This window comes from Stegodyphus dumicola, chromosome 3, assembly GCF_044657685.1.
Source record: "Stegodyphus dumicola isolate Sdum_Otavi_A_Nest chromosome 3, ASM4465768v1".
NCBI classification, from domain to species: domain Eukaryota; kingdom Metazoa; phylum Arthropoda; class Arachnida; order Araneae; family Eresidae; genus Stegodyphus; species Stegodyphus dumicola.
Window position 1 is genome coordinate 138,935,208 of NC_140770.1, and position 26,975 is coordinate 138,962,182.

At 34.7% G+C, this 26,975-nt stretch overlaps 1 protein-coding gene across 5 annotated transcripts in view; it reads right to left on the reverse strand.

The window, feature by feature from the left end:
- LOC118192813 (hydroxyproline dehydrogenase-like) overlaps nucleotides 1–25,353 on the reverse strand; it is a 134,513-nt gene extending 109,160 nt beyond the window's left edge. For 4 of the 5 annotated variants that reach the window (XM_085813356.1, XM_085813359.1, XM_085813358.1 and 1 more), the window contains exons 1-4: nucleotides 24,760–25,353; nucleotides 18,365–18,552; nucleotides 14,073–14,199; nucleotides 4,630–4,719 (exon numbers count right to left, since the gene is read on the reverse strand). In XM_085813356.1, coding sequence (XP_085669482.1) covers nucleotides 4,630–4,719; nucleotides 14,073–14,199; nucleotides 18,365–18,552; nucleotides 24,760–25,056 — 702 coding nt within the window. In that variant the 5' untranslated portion in view covers nucleotides 25,057–25,353. The remainder of the gene's footprint in view (nucleotides 1–4,629; nucleotides 4,720–14,072; nucleotides 14,200–18,364; nucleotides 18,553–24,759) is intronic. The other variant, XM_035363834.2, reaches the window with a different exon arrangement.
- Nucleotides 25,354–26,975: the final 1,622 nt, after the last annotated feature.

Below are 26,975 nucleotides of genomic sequence, written 5' to 3' on the forward strand. Positions count from 1 at the left end.
AAAAAATTCTTAGTATTGATTGTAAAAATTTTTAACGTATGTGTGTTTTCAGTACTCCGGAAATACGTAATCCACTAAAGTTCACGTTCAGATTTATGATGGAATGCAACTGAAAATTAATTTTAGTAAACCTGTTGCTTCGCATGATTGCCCACATTTTGTTAATAATTTTATATGAGTATTCAGATTTATTGATAAAGTATGATAATAAAGTATTCATAAAAAGCAATCTTATATTAGAAAAAGCGAAGAAATGAAAGTGTTCCGTTGACGCAATCAGCTGATCAATGTTAACGTTTAAAAAGTCTTAAATACTGCCATACTTTTTTTTATATTCATCATACTATTTATGTTCGAGATGTAAATTGATGATTTGCTCCTGATCTTTTCACCCGTAAAAGTTGATACTGCTTGTAGTTGTAAAAGGATTCACAATGTTTGGTTATATTTTTGTTCTTATGGCATGTTTATTACCAAATAATAAAGTTCATATGAACTGCTAACTCACAAAAATACTAATTCAGTATCTAAGAATACTGGAAAGAATTCAAAATGTTTAATTTAATTATTCTTTGTTTTAAAAATGTGTAAATCATTTTAAAATGGATGTGAATTTTAAGATTCGAATACAATCAATGGAATTCTAGAAACCTTATTAATAAGATCTAATTTTATGATTTGCATTCTGCCAATTGTTTTGATGTTAGTTTTAAGATATTATAAAATGAATGAGCTTTAAAGCATGAGTTGCCTGTTTTAGTTACTACGTATGGTTTCTTTAGTTATCATTTCCAGCTTTAGCAGTGATACCAGCATTTTGGTTACTATGATTCAGAAAGGCGAATAGAAAAAAGAATGGCAAAGAAAAAAGAAGGGCGAAGAGAAAAAAAAGAGCTAAGATGACGCCCTCAGCTTGTCAATGTTTACGTTTACAAGTAATGATTTTGAACATGAGAGTAATCAAACACAGTCTGAGAGAGAATATTGAGCAGTTAAAAAAAGTTAGTTCTCGACAAGTTAACATCAATATTAATAGATCCAAAAAAGTTTCCAAGATAGATCATCGGGGGTTGGAAATAAGGTTTTCGAATCTTGGACATGACACAAGTACGTTAGTTGGTCATTTTAATTTAAAGCATTTTCGATTTGCTGGAGAATCAGGGTCTTACTAATTCTTACCTAAAAAGACATTTTACATTCCTGCAAAGTAATGCCGTCGTTTCAATGCATTTTTTATAACAACCCCACAGTTCCTCAAAACTGCGAGTGAAGTCCTTATTCGGTAACTCGTGAAGAATGCTCGTCGCATGGCTTTGAACGTGTGGAATATCCGCAAAATCGATCTCTTTCTATGGTCCTTCAGGTGCGGGAACAAAAAAAAAATGCTGTTGGAGCAAGATGAGGTGACTACGGTGGATGATAGATGGCTGCTCCTTCTATAAGTCGTAAACAATTTCCTGACGAGGGCTGCCGTCCTAGATCAGTATAGTGGTTAGCGTTGCTAGCTGTTGTGTCCAGATTCTAATTCTGGAGAAGTCTTACATGTTTGTGACAGTATAGTGCCTTTGCGGCATAGGGGCACTTAAAATACACGGTGACTTAGAAATCCTCTCCAGTGATTTGTTAGTAGGAAATTAAAGATCCTTGTACCTGTCCTCAGGGAGATTCTTCTTTAAAATTAGAATGGAATTGGGCAAAGTCATGATGTCACCTATAGAGTGCGAACGGCCATTCCAACGACAGGTTCAATCGTACGAGACTTGTTATGACGTTGTTAGGCAAGTCTCAATAATAAAACAGAGACGAGGGCCGAATGTAGTCTGAGATTACCATGGATAAGAAATCAAAAGTCAGTTTCGGCGCATTCTGGGCGTACACAGCATATTCTTGGCAAAAAATGTTAGAATATCATTATAAGCGTTAACATTCATTATTGCTTTTTCTGGCTAACACCTTCTTCATTTTTCCAATGCTTTCGTCTCTACGAAAAATCATAGGCATATCATTTCGAGTAGGTTTTCAGTGGAATTCCGCCATCCCAACAGCACTTAAACCTTTAAACAAATTTAAGACACGGCTTCGTCTTCGTAAAGTTATTTTCCCCTGCAATGACTTTTTTTTTTTTTTGCAGATTTACCAGGCTTGAAACAGAACTTAAAATTCGTTCACTGCTCCATTTTACGGCTACTGCTACACGTTTACACGCTAGATTTTCCTAACAGAATCCGTAATGCATCTTCAAACACATTATAAAACATATTTTCCGCACTTTCGTCAACCGCGTGTGCACATTTCATACGTCATTTATTCATCTTGATTGTCATATCTCGTATATAAGCTTAATATAATATTTCTGAGCAACAAGAACTGATCTAGAGTACTGAAAGCGAGGTCGCCACTGGATTATGAATGAATGAACTAATCCAATCACCTAATGGTGCCAATATCGGTGGACTGTTACTCAATGCCTTCCAATATGCCTAGCGATATGGAGCTTGGATCAACCCAGAATTCTAAGTTCAAAGCCTCTTTATCGGTTCATATGACCGTAATAATAATTGTTTATGTCAAGCTTTGCTTCTGATACACTCTTGCATTTTTTTCGTGTACCTTAATGAATCACTATTTGGCCATTAGTCATGACTTCATATAGCTTACATGTTCGAGCCTCGGTGCTTGTAAACATGGTTTCATTAGATCAAGCATCGTTCTAATACTGCGCCAATTTTTTTTCGGGGTTAGGGGAGGAAAGAGAGTTAAAAATTATATCCTATTAAATAGGAAAAAAATTTAGAACCGCCTTAACTTGCGGGAAATTTCAGGAACTATATGCAACGCATGAAGAATAATCTGATACTTTGCCCTTGTATGACAACATAATGTCTTGATTTCGGAGTGTAGCTTTAGGTAGTTGCGGGATCCGGAAGATATCCGACTAGTCATTGCAAGCCGCCCGGGTGTCCGGACCTGTCCTCACCTGTCACCACCTTTCGGGAAATAACTCCTACAAATACTAAGATTCTTCAGAAATAAGCATATATATATGTATATTTCTGTCGTTGAAGCTATATCCGATGAAGATATAAATAAACAAACGTTTAGATTTCCACTTGAATAACAATACACTTAGTAATAAAAATAACGCACATATTTTCATATCATGCCGCTTGTTATGATTATTGTGCTAAAATTAAGAATAAAACGTAAAAGTTATCAAAAATACTTGTAGGTACTTGCACATATTGTCTGACACTGGACATATGAATTATTAATTGAAAAAAAAATGTTTCAATTTTCATAAAACTTTTTCAGACCGTCTGATATACAATAAATCAAATACATTTAAATTTATTATGATTAAATATAAAATTTTCAAAAATAAAATAAAGCTTTAATTTTTTTAAAGTTCTTATACTACATTCATATTGCCCATTTTATAAGGCAGTCGTATATTGATTCAATCTGAGATATAAATTAAAAATGCCGAATGGCGTTCCTCTGAGAAATGGCTGTGGTCAATGCCGCATGTAAGATCAATTAAAAATTTTATGTTTCGAACAGTTGCAGAGCTTGCCAAAGTGTCTGAATAATAAATGCAAATACCTGGTGTAATGTATCGTAACGACCCAGAAATTCTGAATAGATTCTGCTAGAAACATGTCTAATGTCTGGTTTTTTTTCTTTTGAATAATAAATACAGTGGAACTTAGAGATACGAGTTTAATTCGCTCCAGCATTGAGCTCGTATAGCAAATTTCTCTTATCTAGAAACAAACTTCCTCATTAAAAATAGTGGAAATCCAGTTATTCCGTCCCGCACCCCTAAAAATCTCATTATCATCTCATCTTCAGTCGACGTACCTGGAAGAAGGTGGGAGAAGGTTCAAGTGCAGATTCTTAGCCTTAGCGCAAATGATAGCTTCCGATACCGAATCGCCTTTTAACTGCTTCTCATTAAACTACACCAACAACAGCTTCTCGACCTAGTGTGTTTGGGAATAACGGTAACTCCTTTGGCCACATCAAGTTTCTCAATTTCGTCCTTCTTCAGAATAGTGCATATCGTCGATGTCGAACGGCCGTAAGTCTTTGCTAGTTCCACCAGTCTTACATCACGCGTTATGTTTATCTATGATTTCTTTCTTAATTTCAACGGCCATGGCTTCCTTCTTTTTCTCTGCAGTACTAAGGTAACAACCTTCTTGGGAGGCATCGTGAAATAATTATTTTTACGTTAAATATAAAAAACAATCAACTAACAAGCGCACAAACACGTAGATCAAAGAACGCTGAGTGATCTGACGAGGGGATTCCCCGAGTCGAGCCTGATCGAGAAACGCGACACGCATACCAACAGCCTGGCTCGTTGCTCGTTACTCCAGTCAATGCTCGTATTTAGAGACGAATGTTTCTCTCATACTTTCCTTGTATCTCGAATTTCTTGTATATAGAGGTGCTCGTATTTCGAGGTTCCACTGTATAAATAATTGTTAGCAAATCACGTAACTGAAAAACAGTACTTTAATGCAGACATTGCACTCAAAAGTTGCATTTTATTAAAGATAAACAACTAATACAAATCATAAATTCTTCTAAGGACTATAATTTGTACTGTAAAATCATACATACATGTAAACTGTGGCCTGTAAGTTCTTGGGAGAGCGACGAAATCAAGCGAACTTTATCTGGCATCGTAGTATAGATATCTCCAAGAGCAACCTATGAATTAGAAAACAAATTAATATATTAAATACAGATGTGAGACAATTAGAAATTTACAAAATGTATTGACTTTTTAGCAAATTAAAGTATACTAAACAAGGCATAATAAATAAAAGGTAAAGTTTTTATTGTTTGTTAAATATATATTGTTGTTTATTATTTGTTAAATATATTTATTATTTGTTATAAAGTATACTATTACGTTTTTCTAATTTATAATCCAACATATTCTTATTCGGTTTACCCATGAATGTAATTGAATTACAAAGTCATTTTTAATCAGTTCCTTTAAGGTTTAAGGGCTTTACTGAATTAATTTACTGGGAATTATTCCATCTTCCTTGCGCCTTGGCACGTAAGTAGTTAGTACATCCGGATGGAAGCTGAAAGATCCGCAGTTCGAATCTGTGCGAAGGCATGATTGGTTTTTAAGCATGATTACTCCAAAAATTATGATGCTGACCCGAAAGAAATAAGATGAGCGACAACTTCTCACTACTTAGATTTAGTCTACTGGATTTTACATCTCTCGCCATGTATCCATTAAACGAGAAAAAATATAAATTATCGCATTTCTTGTGCACGCTATTGTTCTGTAAGTGGTAAGCACATGTATCTATAATATATTACTTTAAAATAGTTAAATCATAGTGGCCCTCTCTCATTTACAAGCGAAACATACTATATCGTCATCACAGCACAGAGGAGATTTCAATGAATTAGGGCTTGACCATTTTCCTTAGCAATCGTTACCATATTTAGGAGATAAGCCATATGTAGAAAAGCTGCTATTCTAAAGTAGTGGCTAAAGGAGAAAAATAGCTGTTCTAAAATAATGGACTATAGAAAATGCAAGATCTGTGTTTCGAATCTCTGTAAAGCTCAAATGAATATTTAAGTTCTTTGCTCCAAAAAGCCTAATTGTCTCTTAATAGTCATTAAAAGCTTTTTTTTATATATATATACAGAGATCTGTGTCTGATCGCTCTCGAAATCGATATAATTTAGTTAAAATCTTCACCAAACCAAGGTTGCTTTTTTTTTTTTTTTTTTTTTTTTTTTTTTTGCTTAACTTTAAACCAAATAACCCTTATCACGAGGACTAAGAAGAATAAAGGGATAAATATAAGAAGGACAGAAGGTATTTGAAAGCCAACTAAATTGTTCAGAAAGACCTTAAAGATGAGAACCTATTGAAAACTAGTGAAACGATAAACCGATTGCAGCTGCAGAATTGATGGAGAAAGTAGGCTTTCATAGGATAGGTGTAGACAAATGGATTTAGATTACGGAATTTGTAGTAAAGATGGATACTTTGGTACTACATAAATTACTGGAAAGAAACAGGCAAAAAATATTGACTTGTTGTGTTTGAAACCTCGCTTTGAAGAATGCGTCTAGAGTTTTGCGTCAAATAGCATCTGGTATAAGAATTAGGTTCTATACAAAAATATCAAACGTTAGAGCGCTGGACTGTTGTAAGCCAGACAGATAATCAGGAACCACTGCAAAACAAAATTTTATCTACAAAAGATTTTGCTAAGAGTCTCATGGGATATTTAGAGGCGTGACTTATTGAGCATTACCATATTAGGTTATTTGAAAACGGAAAAGATGAAAAATATGCAACCGCCTTCGCGGGGAATCGAACCATGAACCTCTGGAATACCGGCCCAGCGTGCTACCGTTACACCACGAAGGCACGCTAGGAAAGAGGGAGAAATACCTTATACCATCACCGAACCAAAATGTTAAATATGGTGGTATTATAAGCAGTCAGGCTACCCTCACAATGTTTAATAGAACAGCGCTCGTCACTGGTGAACCACCAGGGAGTTGAATTCCGTCATGATAACTCCAAATCCCATACCCGTTATAGGACCCAGGGATAGGAGTTATGGAGGAATTTCGTACTTGCATCCTCTTTATCCACTGTCCTCTATATCCATATTCATGCGTCATCTACTGTTTCAAAGGCTTACAAGCTCTTTCGCTTATTAGACAAATTTCTTCATGGAAAAGACTGCGACAATGTAGAGAATCTTTAATAGCAAAGGAGAGGAATTCTAAAGGGTGGGAATGATAGATGTGACATCGGCTTATAGATAATAATGAAGGACGACCGCAAGCTGAAAGCTAATAAATGATTCGATAACATAATGGAATTCTTTCACTGAAATTCACAAGAACCTTCATACATACTCAATACCAAGTACCATATCAAACTTTCAAAACATTTTGATAATGAGATACGCATAAAAAGATTAATTCAACAAAGTCAGATGTGTAGTCTTTCGTGAAGCGGATATAGTAGATACATGTTTCAAAACTTTCATCCACGTTTTTTAAGCATGTGTTAAATATATAAATAATAACAATGAATGACAGTACTCTTGAAATTAGCGAGAACTGTTTGATTATGATAATACCTGAAGTAAAATTGGCACGACCCCTTAAAATATATCAGCAATTCTCCAACGCACTATTCTGTTCACTAAATCTTTAGCAATTCTGCATGGCGCAGTAGGTGACCATATGATTTCCATCTGAGAAACATAGGCCTCACAAGTGGTTAACCGGTTAAAGATTGTTGAATACTGATTGTACAATATGGGCTGGAATTCAGGCGAATGAATTGGTTGCAAAGTTGGTTTTTGTGCTTTTTCGCATGTGTAACGTGAATACGAGGCAGTTTATACCTTTAGAAAGTCCTTCGTGAAGGCACCCTTTCCCTTAGGCAGATAGCCCTCGAGTGCACTGCCATGCTTAAATAACTCACATTTTGGCTCACGTGAGAATGTTGTGGTAACTGTTTATATAGCTGGTAATATAGCTGTTGTTAATCAGTCACTTCAGTATCCAGTATGGGTAAACTTCTGAGTTAGACACCTTCTATCGCGGACAGATAGTAGGCGCTCGACGCATAGGCCATTCAATTTCGGAAATCGTCATAGAGCTAGGATTTTTAAGGTCGAGAGTGTCAAGAGTATAATGAGAATATACGGATGGCGGGGGGAAAACTAGTGATCGAGCAATTTGCAAGGGACAATAAGCCTTGAAAGAGCGTGGTGTGAGACAGCTCAGCCGCATTGTACACAGCCAGCGAAGCCAAACATTAGCTCAAATTACCACCCAGCTGAATCAGGGTGACAGTCGTATAGTTACTGAAAGGATCGTGTAACACTCGCTTCACCATATGGGCTTCGGGAGCTGTAGATCCATAAGAGTACCATTACTCAATGCATGTCATCGAGCTGCACGTCTTGCCAAGGCAAGAGTACACTGAGAATAGTCTCTACAGGATTGGAAACGAGTAGCATAGAGTGATGACTTTCGATTCCGACTACCTAACACAACGAGAGGCTGAGAATAGGGTGTCCGGCTCATGAAGCCATGGATCGTGTACGCCAGGTTGAAACTGTACAAGGCATGGCGGCTAAGTCACAGTCTTGGGTGTTTTCTCTTAGCAGTGTTTGCAATTTTTGGTAGTTGTACCAACCTCCCTCAATATGATTCGGCACATAGAGTTTTCGAGGATCATCTTTATCCAGTTATGTCGTCCTGTCATTCCCATAGAAATTGAGTATTCCAGCAAGATAACTGCCCCTCTCACAGGTCCGGTTGGCTACTGCCTGGTTGGATGACCATTCCTCTGACTTCTCTGTCATAAACTGGCCACCTAGAAGCTATGACTTAAATCCTACTGAGTACAATTTGGATGTTTTGGAGAGAGGTGTGAAACCACATCACAAAACACTAGCGACCCTTCTTGAATAATGGACAGTTTTATCCGACGTTTGGCAAGCCGTAAGAAAAAAATGCTTCCGCAAAGTTATTGAATCTATGCCTCGTCGTGTGCAGCTATTATCAAGGCCAGAGGAGGCCCAACTCGTTATTGGCTTGCTATCCCTAACTTAGTGGCACTTCAGTGTATTTGACCACTCTCATCACTCTATTCATCAAAACCACTGAATTATATATAAAAAAGCTGCTTATACGATTTCTTCATAAAATGCCAGTTTTATGACTTTCATATCCAACAGATACGCAAATAACATTTTTCATTCAAAATTAAACATATCTCCTAATTTTCAGATATTTACTGTTAGGTGGTTTAACTTATTCCAAAAATTTCACTTGTTTTCCTAAATTTTTGACACCAATGTATTAACCCTTAATAGTGTAAAAACACTACATCAAGCATAATATGTCATTAAGAACAATTAAACGTGCAGAGAAATGCAGCACCTTGCTTAAACATACATGTAGCTACGATGAAGAGCTAAAATTATCAATTTTATTTTTAATACAATGGATCCTGGAGAATAAATTATCTGAACATCTCGGGTAACGAAACAGTATCTTTAGATATAAAAACTCGATTCGGCAAAGAATGATTTTCCACCAGAATTACATTCACAACAATTTAAAAAAATCTTTCCGTTGCGTAACTCACATTACTACATTTACAAAGACTGGAAGCAAATGACTTACTGGACAATGAATTCGACCTGGAAAAAACTAAAGCCAGATTGTGTTAGAGGCAGAAATGTTAAGGTTTTGGGAATGAGGATTGTGTTTTGTTTTTTTCTTACGATATTATCTTTCTAGGTAAAACAACGAGTGTGAAAACTATCACTGCGAACGTAGAGGATTTAAATAAAGCACTATAAAATGGACTCAACAAGAAAAAGGGGAGCACTTTCAGAATCAGCAATAAAAGGGTATTTAAAGAAAATTTCTTCAGAAGAAGAGAAAGGAAGAGAAGATGAAATTAGTTTTTTGATCCGATAAATTTGTGCAAAATGTGAGTAAAGGAACCAAAATATAGCGAAGTATTTTCAATGATAATGCCATATTTCTCTTTAGAAAATGTTTAAAACGTAGAAAACAACAAACATATAGAATAAATTTTGAGGGAAACAGAGGCCTAGTGAGTAACAAACAAAGTCGAGACTCACTAGACTTAGATTTAATGACTTTCATTGGCTTCTACGAACTCGTGTACAAAGTATTGCTGCAAATTTTAAACAGTTAGCGAAAGAGGAAATAAGAACTGTTTTTACTTATTATTTCCTATTTTTAAATAAACTATTAAATTTTACTGAAAAAGCAAGAGAGAAATTTAAGAATTCAAAATCTGAAAAAGGATAGAAATCAAAAAGCTACAGGGTCTGTCCAGAAAGTAATGAGTCTGAATGTTTCGCGCCAAGAAGGGGTTTGCGGGCGGTACGGCTGGTAGGGGCTGTTAGCTACAGAGTCTGGTGGAAGTCAGCTGGACTGGAGCCCTTGCGCAGCGCGTATCGCTTGTGAAGCAGACACGCGTTTGAAAGTGGCATTAGGTTTTCAGAATGCAGCGGAGTGTCGATCAGCGATACGCCATAAAGTTTTGCGTAAAACTAAACAAATCCGCTACTGAAACTTTTGCCTTGTTACAAAGCCTTCAAAGAGGAAAGAGAAGACGTCGATGACGAACAACGCAACTGGGCTCTCAAGCTTCAGATGGTGTGGCTAAAATTAAAGCGCTTTTGGACTCTGGCGGTCAGATGAGTGTCCGAATGATTGCGGAGATGTCGGAACTTACAAAAGCGACTGCGCATCAAATCGTCAGGAAAGCCCTTCAGATGCGGAAAATTTGTGCCAAGCTGGTTCTAAGGATTTTGACCGACCGACAGAAAGAAAACCGTGAGTCGATTTCACATGAAAAGAGCGTAACAAGTGACCCCATTTTTTTAAGGTCCATACTCATTGCATTTTTTGACACCAAGGGAATAGTGCACAAAGAGTTCGTGCCACCCAGACAGACAGTTAATGCAGATTTTTACAAAGAAGTACTTCAGAGGTTAAGGAATCAAATAGCGCTCGTCCACCCCTAGCTCACAAACAATTGAATTCTACACCATGATAATGCACCGGTTCACACATCCTTCAAAGTGGTTCAGTTCTTGGCAAAATACAATGTCACAACGCTGCCCTAAACACCGTACAGTTCCAATCTATCACCGCCGGACTTTTTTCTATTCCCTCGGTTAAAATCCGGCTTAAAAAGTCATCGTTTTGACGGAGAACGTACAGAAAAACGTAACGTGAGTTCGAAACAGCATTCCAGTTGAAGACTTCCAGGAGGGCATCAATGGGTGGCAGAGTCGTTGGCAACAGTGCATTAATGCTGGAGGAGGCTATTTTGAAGAATATTATGTGTCTGTAAACTTATTTTCAAATGAATAGATTTTATGGAATCAGTCTCATTACTTTCTGGATAGATCCTGTACGTATAGTAATTAATAAAAAGGTACGTAAAGCAATTAATAGAATTTAAAACTTATGTACTTAACTATTAAAAGTTGTAAGGATTATGTTAAATTTATTAACAGTTAAATTTTAAGTTCCTTTCCTGTCAAATTCTTAACTTTAACTTACTACTTCCGGCTAGAACGTAGTTTTGGAATTTGCTGAATATTTAATGAGGAGGAGCGGTATTTAAACTACGAAGTTACGTAGGTAGGTAGGTAGGTTACGGAGGACTGGAACGCCTGGTGTCTAACAGAGGTAAACAGGCATGTGTTCCAAGCCCTCCTCTAACTACGGCAAAAGCTTCCTGGAACCACACGAGGCTGCACCAGGAGATTATTGAGGTTGTCAAAGGGAAATACATGGCCTTACAAGGGCATTAGTAGGATTGTATTACAGATTGAAGAGGCAAGCTGTGGTGTTACAGATAGTAGGTAGTTAAACTAAAAATACTTGGATAATAAGACGTACGCATAAAAAGACATAAAAATGCATAGGCAACAATACACAAAGCACAGTGCGTAAAATGCATAAACAGAGAGCACAAAAAACAGGTACATACACATAGTCACTTAAGGCACAAAAAGATAAATGGAGTACATGAAATCACATGAAAGCTGGAGCACAATGTTAGTGTAAGGCAGTTCTGTTGTATATAAATACAGGTACATCTTGAATGATGAATGATGAGTTCATGAATACTCATGTGTGCAGAAGAGTGCGGTTAGATTGCTGAGGCGTTGATTATTGTAGCGTCGCTAAGAACATAGATAAAAACACTGATAAAAGGCACGAGGATGTTGTAGCACTAATTATTGGGCAGTGCCCCAGCAATGTGTGCACCGTGAGGCACACAAGCGTTCACTAACACTGCATAAGAAGATGCTTGTTCAATTGCTGTTGAAGGGATTACACACGTATCATTATGGAGGCATAACACATCTCACTAAGGAGATGCCACATATTTGCGAATTGTTAGTATTGCCACTTTAGATTGTGGGCAGGGGAACTTAAACACACAGTTGTGGTGAAGCCCAGATAATGTAAAATTCACTGTACTAGTCTTAGAGCTTATCATCAGTACACCAGAGCGTCATTTTAGCACGGTAGGCAAAGGTCTGTGCCCAATGCCGCGATGGTATTCATGATGCTGGAGATTGAATTAAACGCTCCTTTATGCGTTATAAGGAACCGGTGATAGGCGTTCCTATTATTTGTAGGTAGCGGAAGATGGTGTGCAGCCGTCAAAGGACATTCAAATACGTAATGGTCTGGTGACCCTTCTGATCCACAGACACAGACGAAGTTACGTACTGAGTCAGAGAGAATCAGAGTTTCTGATTTACGCGCGTCTGCCTTTTTGGCCACTCTTTCTCTCAAAGCTGTTATTACGCTCGGCCGTACTCAGGCCCTTGCTAAGCTTCGTAGTCAAATAAGTTAAGGGGCCAACTCTAATTGAACCTTGATAGCTTCGGCTATACTTCTTTAGTTAATCTTAGTTTTAGTTTAATTCTTAGTCCTTTTTAGTTCAAGTCCAAGTGCGGGCTTTGCTTGTACACTCCCAGGCGGAGTTTTGTTAAATTTTATTGGAATAATAAAGGGTTAGTTACCCTTCTATCTTGTTGTTTCTTGTCACCGAACGCAAGCGATTATTCGCTTATCAGTTCTTAGATTCCTTATTTCCAACATTAACTTAGAATTCCAAAGTGAGGTACTCTACAAAGTTATTTTTTCTAATCTTTCTTATATTATACTTTTCATGAAAAATTACTACTACAATTTATAATAGAGATGAATATTAATATTGTCTTCTAATAGTTAACTACATAAATTTAAAATTCTGTTAACTATTCCACGTAGCTTTAATTTCTACACATTTTCAGATTTTGAATGCTTAAATTCCCATCTAGCTTTTTCAGTAGACATTTATTAATTTATTCAAAAATATGAATCACAGAGACAGAACTATTCCGTATTTCGTCTTACGCTCCCATTATACGAACCTGCATTTTAAGCTTTTATAGTCTAAAAATACATGTTTGTGAAGATATCCTCAGATGATGATTTTGTAGATGCTTTTTTTTTCCGTATGACAACGTTTTAAAACCGAGATATTTCTCCTTGCTTTCATTTCTCCAGCGATCTTTTTCTGTTTTATAAGACATTGTTTTTCTCTTGTGTTGCCTTCTTCGCGACGCTTTCGTCTGTAATAATTTTACCGCGATGTTTTCGGCGTACACCATCTGTGGTCCAGCAAGTGCTTAATTTCCATAAAGCAAAGTTAAGATCTCAAAACTTCCTATGTATTAGGAACGATTCTCTGATACAGTCAGTGGAGTCCTTTGTGCTGGAACCAAAGGAAATGAAAGGAGGAACTGTTTCCGTTAGAAGATATTATTTTAGCTTTGTCAGAAGGAAGGTTTCTAGGGATAGTCCATTTTGGGGCTATTATTATTATTATTATTATTATTATTATTATTATTATTGTTATTGTTATTACTATTATTATGTTTAAAATAGACGAATTTGATGAAGTTTGGTTTTTTGATATTTTGGTCAACCATCGGTTCTTAAAAGTATGGCCAAGAATCTGCATTGCTTGTGGAGACATTAGGATTTTTTTAGAAGCAAGAAATATGAAAAATTAACAACGCTCTCTCCAAATCGAACCGCGGACTTCTGGAATACCGGCCCAGTGTGCAAACCACTACACCACGAAGACCGCTGACATCTGGAATACTGGCCCAGTGCGCAAACCACTACACCACGAAGGCACGCTAGGAAAGCGGGAGAAATACTTTATATGCTTAAGAAAATTTGATACTGAGATAGTGCCAATATTTTACTTTATGTCCTAAATTGAGTTTACTAATATTTTGAGTAACAAATGGTCTTCAGAAATGAATTAAATTTATGAACCAAGATTTCACTGTAAAATATTTTGAAAAGAAGTAAGTTTTTTATATAGTTACCAAAAGAAGTAAGTTTTTTATATAGTTAACAAAAGAAGTAAGTTTTTTATATAGTTACCAAAAGAAGTAAGGTTTTTATATAGTTACCAAAAGATCTGCTGACAGTAACCCCGAAAGCTTTAACTGTATCATTGGAGAAGGCGTATCTTCTTCTGTCACTATTTCTATCGATTCCAATATTCTCTCACAATTATTGTTGTAAACATTCTCATCTCTAGGAGGAAAAAAACACACACATATATATAAACCTACCATTCGTTCTAAAAAGTTGATTAAAAATAAATGATAAAAGAACGAAAAGAAATTCAAGACTTTTCTGTATACATATATCGGGTGACCCAAAAGTCGCACACAACGAATTTTCAAAAATTGTAGAGATTCCAGAATAGATATTAGGGCAACAGATGACATTTCTGTATTGTTACCAGTAATATATCAATGAAATTTTAGTTTGCAATTCATTTTATTAGCTTTGAAAACCGTTTGTTTGGAAAAAAATGGTGATTAATTTCCCGAAACGGAACGAATTTTTATGATTGAGCTTTAGTTTGTGAAGTATAAATTTCGTTTGCAATATCAACTTTCTCATCTTCTTTGTTGGTGATTGTAAAATTTTATTCTTGTCTTTATTTGGACCGAAATCAGAACAGACGGACGGCCATATTTTTTCCTGTTACGAACGTTTCTAGTTTCTCGAAATAAAGTTGAAAAGTGAAAATTCATAGTCTTGTGTTCGCAAACATTTGGAAAGTTCGATTTAGAACGCTTTACCAAATTTTCCATAGAGAAGCGTTGAGTTAATACTCAGTCATAAAAATTTGTCTGTTTGGGAAAAATCCCGTCTACATCTTTTACCAAGCAAATGGTTTTTAAGCTAAAAACATAAACTGCAAGTGAAACTTCAAGTGCTGCATTACTTGTAACAGAGTAGGAAAATCCTTTGCTCAACAATATTCAATTTGACTAACAATACAATAACAATATTCATTTTGGAATTTCCAAAATTTTTGAAATTTTGATATACTCGGTTGTTGGATTACTTTGTAGATTGCTTCACCTTACACTTCCGAAAAAGTGCATAACCATGGTTTTTCTGATTTGTTACGTAAATACTAACTTGTTTTTACAAAACTTCCTCCTGGACAACATTCATCCTAATGTAGATAGCCATCACCTTTTTTGCCATAGTTAGCCTGGTCGCCAAACCTTCTCGATCGCGTGCCTCTAGAGTAAAAATTATAAGATAATTTCTCCCTCCTTCCAGCATGCCTTCGTGGTGTACCGGTAACACACTCGGCGCGTATTCGAGATGTCCAGGTTCGAGTCCCGGCAAGGCCATTGCACATTTGTCTCTTCGCCTGCTTCAAAAATACCTAATGTCTCTACAAAATAATTATAAGTTTTACTCCATATAATATAAAATGATACATATATGCGTTTGATATTTTTGTTTTCTGCCGCAATCAGCAAAAGCTTTATTACGCTATTTCCGGCACCTCAGGGAATCCCCGGGTAGGGATCATAAGAACAATAGGATGATTTCCTGATGAAAAATCCAAAGTGCAAGACCAAAAAGAAACCCCTGTCTCTTGAAATCGGCATGGGAACTGGCTGCCAAGGGAAGTTCGATGAGAAGGAGAAAGAAAGTAAATTCCGGCCTCACGTCATGCGAATTGATGAATAAAAAATTTTTGAGTTCAGTGTTTAAACCAATGTTAAATTCACACTTTGGACCTGAGAGAATGTGGAAAATATGAGTTTATTGTGAATTTGTACAAGTCCAGCCACCAAATGAATTTGAGATCTGTTCCAGAGGCAGCGCTTCGTGCCGATGAGGCATATGCGAGAATAGGACGCAAGATAGAGGTGTAAATTTTCTTTTTCGTCGCAAGGTCTAATGTTGGTGAAAATTCATTATATATGTGGTTTAAAGATGGTACATTTATAATGTTAAGCTCCCTAGATGCTGGTGAAAACAGACATAACCAACAAATGAGAGGATCTCCGCACTCACGTGATACACAATCATACACTCGCAAGTGATCGTGAGCCTACTTCTTTGGCGTACCCCCCTTTGGAAACTGCTGTTATACTAGGATTGGATTATTCAGTTATGGCAAAGCACACGAGGGCTACCTGCCTAAAGGGAGGGATGCCTTTCGTGGAGGACTTTCTAAGGGAAACTGGCTCGTATACACGTTACACATGGGGAAAACCACGAAAACGCCCATGCAGCCAGCCCGTTCGCGGGATTCGAACCTCAGACCGAACTACCAGTGTTCAGCGTCTTTACCGCTCGGCCGCTGGTGGGCTGCTGTTATACTAGGAGACCGGAAGATGTGATTAAAGACCGGAAATCTCGCCGTAGAAAACAGGAAATTTGACAGTTATGTGCTACTTAAATATATTTCGTCAAATTACATCGGCAAAAAATGTTGGTACATTCAAATTTTTAATTGCTTGAAAGCGAGTATTAAAAATCATCTTTAAATTTTTTAGGTAGCTTTTCAGGTAGTATTGCTCTCTTCATATTTTTTTTTTTTTTTTTTTAATTCTGTTTTGTATTCCTGCGTTTTACTTCTTTATACTGCACTTTTTCCATAAAACATTTACGTTACATATTTAAAAAATATTATTGACTTTTAAATCTTATTATACAATTTTAGTAAATTTTTAATTGTTTTATATGATTTCTTCCTTACTACGTGTTGCAGCTTTATATCAATACATAATTAGTTATCACTTTTATTAATAATCCTTTTGCAATTAATGGGATTTTGATTATGCCAATCAATTGCCGGTGCAAATTTGGATATGGATACCTTAATCATCTCTGACCCTCTTTAAAATTTCGTATCATTCCCTTTTAAATTTCGCATTCCCTTTTAAAATTTGTATGCCTTTTTAAACTTCGCATTAAAAACAACCGAAATCCTTTAAGGAAATTAAAAGAATATTAGATACAAAACAACAACAAAGACACACTATACGGAATGATAAATGTGACGTGAATTATCGGTAATGAATTCATATGACATACATTTATTACCCGAAAGGGAAAGTACCACACAATGAAAACGTGATTAGATACAGACCAAATTTTGGAAATTTTGTGCTAAACAAATGATTTTCAAAAATGTTCAGTGATAAGCCAATTAGATATACAGGTACAAGTAGAAGTGGACGGGATACCAGAATTTCCCCACTGGTCGTACAAGTATTGCCCCACCACACTAACTGCGCAACTGTGCCCCAATAGTATTCACGAAGAACACCCTTGGGGACGGCTGAGCATTAAGAGGATGATGCGGTGCTATTGGCAATACATTCTTGAACTAATAAGTGTCAAAATTATGTCTTCCTCACGGCTGGTAAGTTCTTTCACAGCGGAAAAAATCGATCGGAAAAAATACGTTTTTGCTGCTAAAGTGGTAGAAATTTAAGAAACTAATTTTTGAATTTATTTATATTACTTTATGTTATTCACATATAACACTAGTGTGTTACAAATTTAAATAATTTCATTTTCTATATAATTTAACTAACCTCATTTGTATGTTTACTATCACCTTTCTTTGGTTCTTTATATATTTTTAGGGGGGAGGGTTTTGTATAAATTTTTGTATACTTGCGGTGAGACTTCCTTATAATTTAGACGGATTTTAAATTTAGCTTTAATTTCATATTAATAACAGACATAGTAAAATAGAAAAATTGTTTGGAAAGAATAAAAAATAAAATTATATTATAAAATTGAATCTACATGATTGTAAAAACAAACAATTGAAAGGATATATTCAAAAGAGAAGAAAATTTGCTGTAACCCTGTTGCAATTTCATATCAACTACGTTATACAGCTCAATGTAAAATTTTATAAATTACAATCCCTTCTACCATACAAGATTTGATGTATTGCAAATGGCATCAACATAAAGTAAGATATTGAAAATGGTGCATTCTTAGCAGAGTTAGAAACTTCCTTCCGTGGTGTAAAAAACTGGCCACAAAAAAGTGACCTTTCTTTTACTTTTTTTCATATTAATATTGTTATATTTATATTCTAGTTATATTTATATTCTAGTCACATATAATAATTTTAATTTAAACATTTTCATTCCTTTAAAATTTTGGGGAAAATGATTTTATTATTTCCCATTTTGACGCAAATGTCATAAAACTTTTACTTTCAAATTATTTGTAAACAAAGTCCCTTTCAATTCCTCGCAGATGCTTAAATGTTAATTTCTTCCACTGTCCCAGAAGGAAACCAACCGAGGTCCTCTGGTATGTAAATATGTCCTTTGAAGTTTAACGTGGCTTGAGAACGTAATTACTTACAGGAAAATCAAGAGAATTTATTTAGCTATTTAATATTTACCCTCCTTCACCAACATCTTCCTCCATAGTGGCAGCAAGCATGGCCCTCATGCCTGTTTCAGCCAACCTCCGGACACATGCACGAATTTCTTTCGTTGACTCGCCTCCTACGAACTGGTTGTATAAAGTTGGCTTTAAAAAAATTCGAAGTCCTCGAACTCCAGAAGCACGTTGTACCCTCTTCATCATCTGCAATAGGTGTCAAAGGAACGAAATAGATGTAATACCAAATTTTAGTCATGCTGATAATTCTTTAACTGATCATCAAATATCATATACAAAAGAAAAAAGATGAAATAAAGAAAATTTTATGCATAATGTTAACAAGCAAAAACTCTTCCGTAAATTAGTCTATAAGTATTATTTATCTATTTTATAAAATTCCACGTATATTGTCGCTGCGGCATATACTCTTCTTACTATGGCTGTATGTTTAGGGTTTTTGTAATCTTGGGGCAAACTTGGATAACTTTAAATTCCCATCCCACCCATCCCATCGAATTAAATAAATGGAACATATCAAAGAAAAGGATTGGCAGGGCTCTAATATTTGCTGACAGCAATTTGAAAAGTGAAACTCCGTTTTGTAGTGGAGGACGAAAAATTCCAAAACGAAATTAATAGCCCTTCTGGGCTATTAATTTCGTTTTGTACTGCCTCGTTGTAACAAAAGTTGTTGCTTAGAGTGTCAGAAGCTGAACCCGAGTGATATTTGGACTTAGACATAAATGCGTTTAACACATAAGATTGGGAAAAAACTGTATTTATTACTTTCATATTTTCTATGGCGTCCCGGACAACCGTATTGCCGGTACCTTAGGCCGGCAATCATAGTAATAAAATAATAGCATAATATAAATATTCACATAATAGAACAGCTAAAGTATTAGCATAATCTCTCTGCATATTTTGTAGAGTAGCTTATGTTTATTAACCAGTTATTATGATTTCAATATGTACTATTTATTTATACAAATACCAGACATTTGGTCACTAAGCCATTAGTCTTGATCTTGCTTCCCAATACTTAACAATAGAATGAAAAGATAATAGTGCATTGCATTTGTCATTATGCTTCTTATCCATGGGCTGTCCATAGTTACAAAGAAGAAGTCGTTAAGTCGAATTAAAAAAAAAAAAAAAAAAAAAAAAAAAAAAAAAAAAAACATTCAGACAATCTTGCCCAATCAAAAGACGAAATAACGCCACGTCTACAAGACGAGGAAAATCTGGAATAGCTGGCTTTGAGCTGGGGAGACACTCCCAGGTCTTAGCTTCATTTGATAAGTAGGAGGCAAACCTCTTCTTAAATTCTAATTTAATTAGGAGTTTTGTGGAGTTAAAAGTCATATAGTTATTAGTGATTTGTATAATAGTCGTTCCTTTCTTTGCCAGGAAATCGGCTCTTTCATTTCTTTCGATACGACAATGACCAGCAATCCACTGCAAGACAGCCAGAGTGTTGAAAATCTTCCTACATTCGTAAATTCTTTCGGAAGTGCAAAATTTATTGTTGGAGACAGCCTGCAAAGCGGCTTTGCTATCGGACAAAATAACAGCCCAAGGGAAATTACTCTTCCGAGCGCTTAATTGATTCAAAGCAATAAATATAGCCCCAACTTCACAATCAAAATTGGTAGTATCTCTTCCCACTGCTTTATAGAATGCAAAATGGTTACAATATATTCCTGCACCAGCTCCAGTACCTCGCTCAATCATGAACATATCGGTGTAAACATGGGTTCAGAGAAAGCAATGGCTCTGATCTGGGTAGTGGGCATCTCTTATCAATTTTTTCATCAAGTCCAACATAAACACAAAAGTCACCGTTTTCAAGAGGGCACAAGGGTAAAGTCATTACATTCATTTCTCAAACAAGGTCTAGGTCTATTTTGCACTTTGGCAACTGAGAATGATGGTTCGGTAAAATCATTGAAACTAGTCTTGTAAAAATTTGTAAATATAACGCTGATTTTTGTTGTTTAACTTCCAAATTAATAAAGGTTTAGGTCTTTTGCTAATTGATAACCAATTTTATTGAAACCCACTTGTGTCTTTATATTTCCTTTATTGGTAAAATTGTAATTCTTCCAATATTTATTATTTGGCAGCCTGCAAAGATTTTGAAAGAAAATTGCAGCACTTTACTACAACTTTCCAATTCAATCTTTACCCTAACTTTTTCTTTCCGTATTCCTTACCAGAATGCAAATTACTTGTGAGCATTTAAACTGAGGTTTTCGGTTTTAACAGAGAGTGTTTCTGGCATTGCGTGCGTGCTACGTGGTTTGTTCCTGCCAGCTCTAATAGTTTTAGTTAATTATTCGGTTGTGCAGTCTTTCGCTTACTTTAAATCTGAAACACCGTTAAAGTATTTGTGCCAGCTTCTAGTATAATATTTAATTGTGTAGTCCTTGACTACTGTTCAACGTTTAATTTAAATTTGATTGTTCAGTTTATTTGCATCACCACGAGTTCTGGTTATTGTAGCACAAGAGCTTGTCCTTATGTTCCTAGTTCTGTTTAAATAAAAAAGTTATTATAACCTTCTTAAGACCTTTGTGTTTTACCTTGGACATAACAATATCTCGCTTCACGTCTGTTAAGGTTATAAGACTAAAATAGCATTGCCATATCATGCCCTATAAATTAATAATTATAACCCTATAAATTTGACATTTTTTAAAGAAAATAATGTACTTGCAAGATTCCATGATAATTAGTTCAAAGGGGCAATTTGCCCAGAAGGACTATTGATTTCCTTTTGGCCTTTTGCGTCGATTCACGATAAGCATTGTTTCACTTTTCAAATTGTTGCCACCAAATATTATCGCCCTGTATTATATTTAAAGAAATTAAATAATGAAGAATCTGTATGAATGTATGTATGTTTCTTGCACTATGATAAAACAATGGTACCTAGAGACATAAAAATGTGAATAACGTAATCTTCCATATAATATGGGCATGTGGAAGCCCTAATTTTAATTTAAAATTTGTTTTGTTATCGATTTCAAATTTTGTAACACTTCAGCGAATTTTTGATTAACAAACTAAACGATTTCAAAGCCAGCAAGGGCAACACTCTACGGGGGAAAAAACAAACAAACATTTGTAACTCCAGCGCGAGAGACTCTGTACTGGAAATTCTATAGATATGCTCATTTTAAAATTATTTTGCGATATTGCTCTTGAACTGAATTTTATGGTTTAAGTGCGAAGAGCATGATATTTAATAAATATAGGTAACGCACAGAACGTTAAAAAAATGCCCGTTTGGACGTAATTTAAAATCTGAAACCCTTCAGAATTTTATTTTATTCTTTCTAGTTAAGATTTCATAAAAATGTGATTATTTTGCTTGCGTGCTTGATTCCTCTTAAATGGCTGATTCAAATTTCAAGAAATTTTGAGGAATTGAGTAAATGCTGTTTCCGTATAAAATGACCAGCTATCGTGTTTCTAGCTTTGAACCTTTAGAACTATAATTAAATTTGAAATCATAGGAAAATTTAGACTCGTCATTTTTAATTTTCTCAAATAAATTATAATGATTATATGTTCAGTATTGTTTAAATAGTATATAATTAATTACAATAACAAATTTTAACTTTTTAATCTTCTTTTTTAATATTAAAAAAATAATGTGCATTTTCAGGATTTAAAAGCAATTATAATCTTTTTTTTTTTTTTTTCCAAAACTGTAATTTTTTTTGCTTGCGTGCATGATTTCTCTGAAACCGTTGTTCAGAATTTCAAAACATTTTGACCATTGATAAACATTGTATGGGTATAAAAGGACGATTTATTATGCTTCTCGCATAAAAACTTTAGAAATTAAGTTTAATCATATATTAAAATAATTTTTAACAAAGCTTTCAGATTTTATATTACGCCAAAAGAAGCGTTTTTTTTTTAAATTTTTATTTATTTATTTATTTATTTTTACGTTTTGTGTGTTACCTTTATTTATTAAATATCATGTTCTTCGCACTTAAACCACATACAATTCAATTCAACAGCAATATCACGAAATATTTAAAAACAGCATGTCTTTAGGATTTCCGATAGACAGATTCGGCGCACCTGAGATAAAAATGTTTTTTCCTTACAGTGTTGCCATTTCTCGCTTTGAAATCGTTGAATTTGTTAATCGAAAATTCGTTAGAGGTTTACAGAATATGAAATAGATAATAAAAAAAATTCGAAATTCAAATTCGGGTGTCTAGGTGCTCATGTTCGGGTGGAGGATTACATTATTCAAAATTTGATGGCTTACATTCATACAGATTCTTCATTATTTAATTTCTTTAAATAATGAAGAAATTCTTTCAATTTCTTTAAATAATAAATATTCCTGCATGATACATTTTACAAACATGGATGTTTGTAAAATGTATCATGCAGGGTGATAATATTCGGTCTCAACAATTTAAAAAATGATTCTCCGTTTATAGTGAAACGTCACAAAATGCCGTTTTCAGACTGATAGTCCTTCTGGGATACCGCCCGTTTGGTCTAATAACTGATATTGCGTTCTGAACTTTTAAAACGTTATTTTTAAGACTATATTATTCGATTATTTTTATTACAGATTAGTTTTTCATTAAAAAAATTAGCTAAAAATAACAATTTCTTTATCTATGATGCTGCGTCCAGGGCGTATTATAATTTTAGGTCTATGACGTAGGAATTTAATATCTTAAATTAAATAGACAACAAATTCACAACAAATTCAGTATAAAAAGCACCGAATTATGTACTAATCATAACCCAGTGATTTATAGGATTGCTAAAAATATGGCATTAAATCGTTTAGTTTCCTGATTAAATTTGAAACTTTATATCTTATACTCTTCCGTTTGGCAATACATTGCTTTTAAATCGGTGATTTTGTCATTAAGTTCGCACAAAATATAAAATAAATAGACAAGAAATTCAAGCTTCGAGTTGCACATGTTCAGGTGGAGGACTATATGTACTTTCAAAATTTGGTTACCTACGTTAAATTTGGTTTTCCAGTTACCTACGTTTTTACGCAGTGCGAGGACAAACATACATACAGATTCTTCATTATTATAGGTTTCTATTTAGCTTACGTTTTGTTGCTATGGTAAAAAATGTGTCATCGATTTTCGCACTATTTCCTGATAAGCTATGGAACTCAAATGTTGCACGTTCAATGTAATGAATTCACAATGTAATGGATAACAATACAGTGATTTTTAATTTCCTACTATTAGCTCACACTCTTCCTATATGTTATTCAAATTTTCAATTTTTAATAAAATACTTTTTATTCATCCACTCAAGTTCAAATACATTTTTTTAAACTTGTAGTGGACGGCTCTTGCTGTTAATACAATTTTACATACATTAAATTTCTTAAAATTTTTAATTAAAAATTTTTCTTTGTTGACCTAAGTAGGAATCGACTTTAAAAAAAATATATTACTTGTTTCGTACATATTTCCGTTTAAAAAAACTTAAAAATTTAACTAAACTAAAAAGCTTAGAACTATAAAACTTAAAATTTTGCGGTTTACGTCATCGGATACGGCGGAAAAAAATCTTTTAAATGAAATTGATAGCAATTTTTTTATGCAATTTCTGATTTTTTTTCGGTGAATTTCCGAAAACCTTTACATTTTTTTCGAACATTCATATAATAGAATTGTTGGAAGTAAAGGAATAGTTATTCGTTGTCGAAAAATTATTTTAAAATGGAATAGTTTAATTAAGAACGTGTGATTTAGATTAAAAAGAAGATAATTGAAAAAAAAAAATAAGAAAGTGTTTTCATTAAAAAAAAAAGTTTTATTTAAAACTCGTAAAATAATTAATGAACTAAAAGAAGAAAAGTAATGTATCGTATAGTTTTATTGGAAAAATAGATTAAATAATCCTCTTTACAAAATTTATCTACAGCACGAGCATGGGTGTCTAAGTAACAAAACTGAATAATCGAATTTCATTGTCAAACGTATGAGCCATTATCTTCATAAATTTATCAACGGTGGGCCGCGCTTCTATTATTCGTGATGTAAAATTGTAAATAAATTTTGTAAAGAGAATCATTTAGTTTTATGGACCATTAAACTAACAAATTATTTTTATCTAACAAATCTTAACAAATTATTTTTATCCGTTTAATTCCTTAATTATTTTACGAGTTTTAAATAAAAGCTTATTTTATCAATTCTTCCTTTTCTTTAATAATAGAAATAATAACTGATGTAGCTAAGAAATGTATATAAAATTCAGATTTCTGATACACTTCCGTATCATTATATCGTACCGGTTAGAATATCATGCCTTACTTTGGAAATGATGGCATGAACACCGACATATTAATTCTTAAAATTATATGAAAGAAATTCAGGTATATTTACTTACCGAAAGGCTGTTGTCTACCAAGTAATTCACCGAACACATTCTCAATATTGTCAGTGCTCGTATGATTTCCCATGTTGTTTTGTACTGGTAAGCGTCCCGGTAGTTTTTAAAATTAAACTCTTTCAAACCGGAATCACATTTCGAGGTATCATCACTAAGATCCACAGAATCCAAGCGGGGATATATCGTCGAGGGATTCACCGAATTTTGGGGTCGCGCCATACTCATCTGACGGCACGTCACGGCCTCACTGACGTTTCGGCATCTGAATAAACATCTCAAGACAAGAAATCTCATCTTTACCTTAAGCACGCTGAAGGTTGAAAAACTCGTTATGTGTTTTACTTCCTTGTTAGAAATTGATAGTATGTAATGGTCACGAAAGAGGAAGAAACACTGTGAATTCTTTTCAGTTACAGCTTGCCAAAAGAGTGCTGAAAAAGCAATTAAATTATCTCATCAACTAACGTTTTAAAAAATATTAGTTACAAGGAAGAAGTAAGATTTCCAAACTTTTACGAATCCAATTATTTTCTCCCGGAACGAATAATCTTAACAATTCAAATGAAGGGAGAGGACTGAAAAGCTACAAAGTGTTTCATTTATCTGAATTCATGTCCATGTTTATCTCAATTTCCCTTTATTGTCAGAAGCAAGTCTAGATGGCGCTTCGAGAGTTGAAAGTTGATACAACAAGAAAAAAAAATCGAGCTCGATAGCATATATTTTTCTCAAGACAAGCCGACGGAAATAGGTATTGTAAACAAAATACAATTAAAAAAAGTTTTTAATTAAAAATTTATATGAAAATTAACGCACTAAAAGGAGAAAAATAATTTATCATATAATTTAATGCAAATAATAGAATAAATATTTTTACAGAAGTTATATATTTGTAGAATTTATCTACAATTTTATATAGCGAAAAAACGTGGGATGCCCATGATAACTTAATTAAAGCGCGGGACAGTTTACGTTGCTCAGGAATGAAATTATGACAAACTATTTAAATTATGAACCAAAAGTAACTAGTTCGATCTGTAGAATCAAAATAATGGCTTGTGCATTTAACAATGCAGTTATATTAATAGAAACTTTTATATACATTTGACAATGGAATTAGATTAATAGACTTCGTTACTTAAGCGTTCCTCACTTTTAATACCCAGGATCTAGAAGATGTTGATTTTACCCATGTTTTCGAAAGCTATTCCGCGGAGAGCATGGTAAATATACGCAGGTACATTCAAGAATTTTCAGCCTGATATACTTAAAAGAAATAGAAAAAATTTAGTAGTCTATTTTTCAATATGGTTTCCCTGTGCCTCGATGTAGTTTTCACGTCGTCGTCTGTCCCTGAAGGTTTGCTCTCAAAATGTTTCATTTCTGTTCTTTTCAAGCCATCATCGTCATTAAATCTCTTTCTACGATGGTCAGATTTCAGTTTAGGGAGCAGATATTAATCACTTGAAGCTAAATATGTGTTGTAAGGGGGGGAGGTGTCACCCAGACGGTATAGTGGTTAGGGGAGCCTACTACGGTACTGGAGGGCCCGGGTTCGAATCCCGGACAAGACATGGATGTTTGTAAAATGTATCATGTAGGTGCGGCATGGAGGCACTCTAAATATGCGGCGAGCCGAAAGTCCCCTCGTGTGGATTGGTGGGAGTGGAGACGAGTGGGAGACTGCGGACCCTCCTCCTCTCCCCCGGGTGCTCTCCCTAAAAATTGGGGGTGGAAAATAGAAGTCCAACCTCTCTTCGGAGTAGGCTCTAGCAACCTTTGTTCCATGTAATATGGACATGACAACAACAACAAGAGGGAAGGTCAAGCTCCTAAAATCCATATTGTTGTTTTTGAACAGCGATTTGAACACTTTGCTAGTTTTCAGTTACTGAAAGAAATCGGGATACTGTTTTTTCAAAGACCTTGCTTATGTGAAGTGTTCATACAGAATGCTCAAGACAGTTAGTTGTTTTAGAAAGATCCAGTCTTGCTGCTGTCATCTTGTCATTTAATCTCCTGTCACTCAGTATTTTCTTTCAGACACGAGTGATATTTTCTGATATCAACGCTATCAAAAATAGACCTTGAAAATCATCTCTTACGTATTCTCGATGCATGCGAAATTTTTTTGTAAAGATTGGGCCTGTAATTAAGTGTAACTTGGGACAAATCCTTCAATAGACGTGTAAACCAATTACCGCTATATCTAA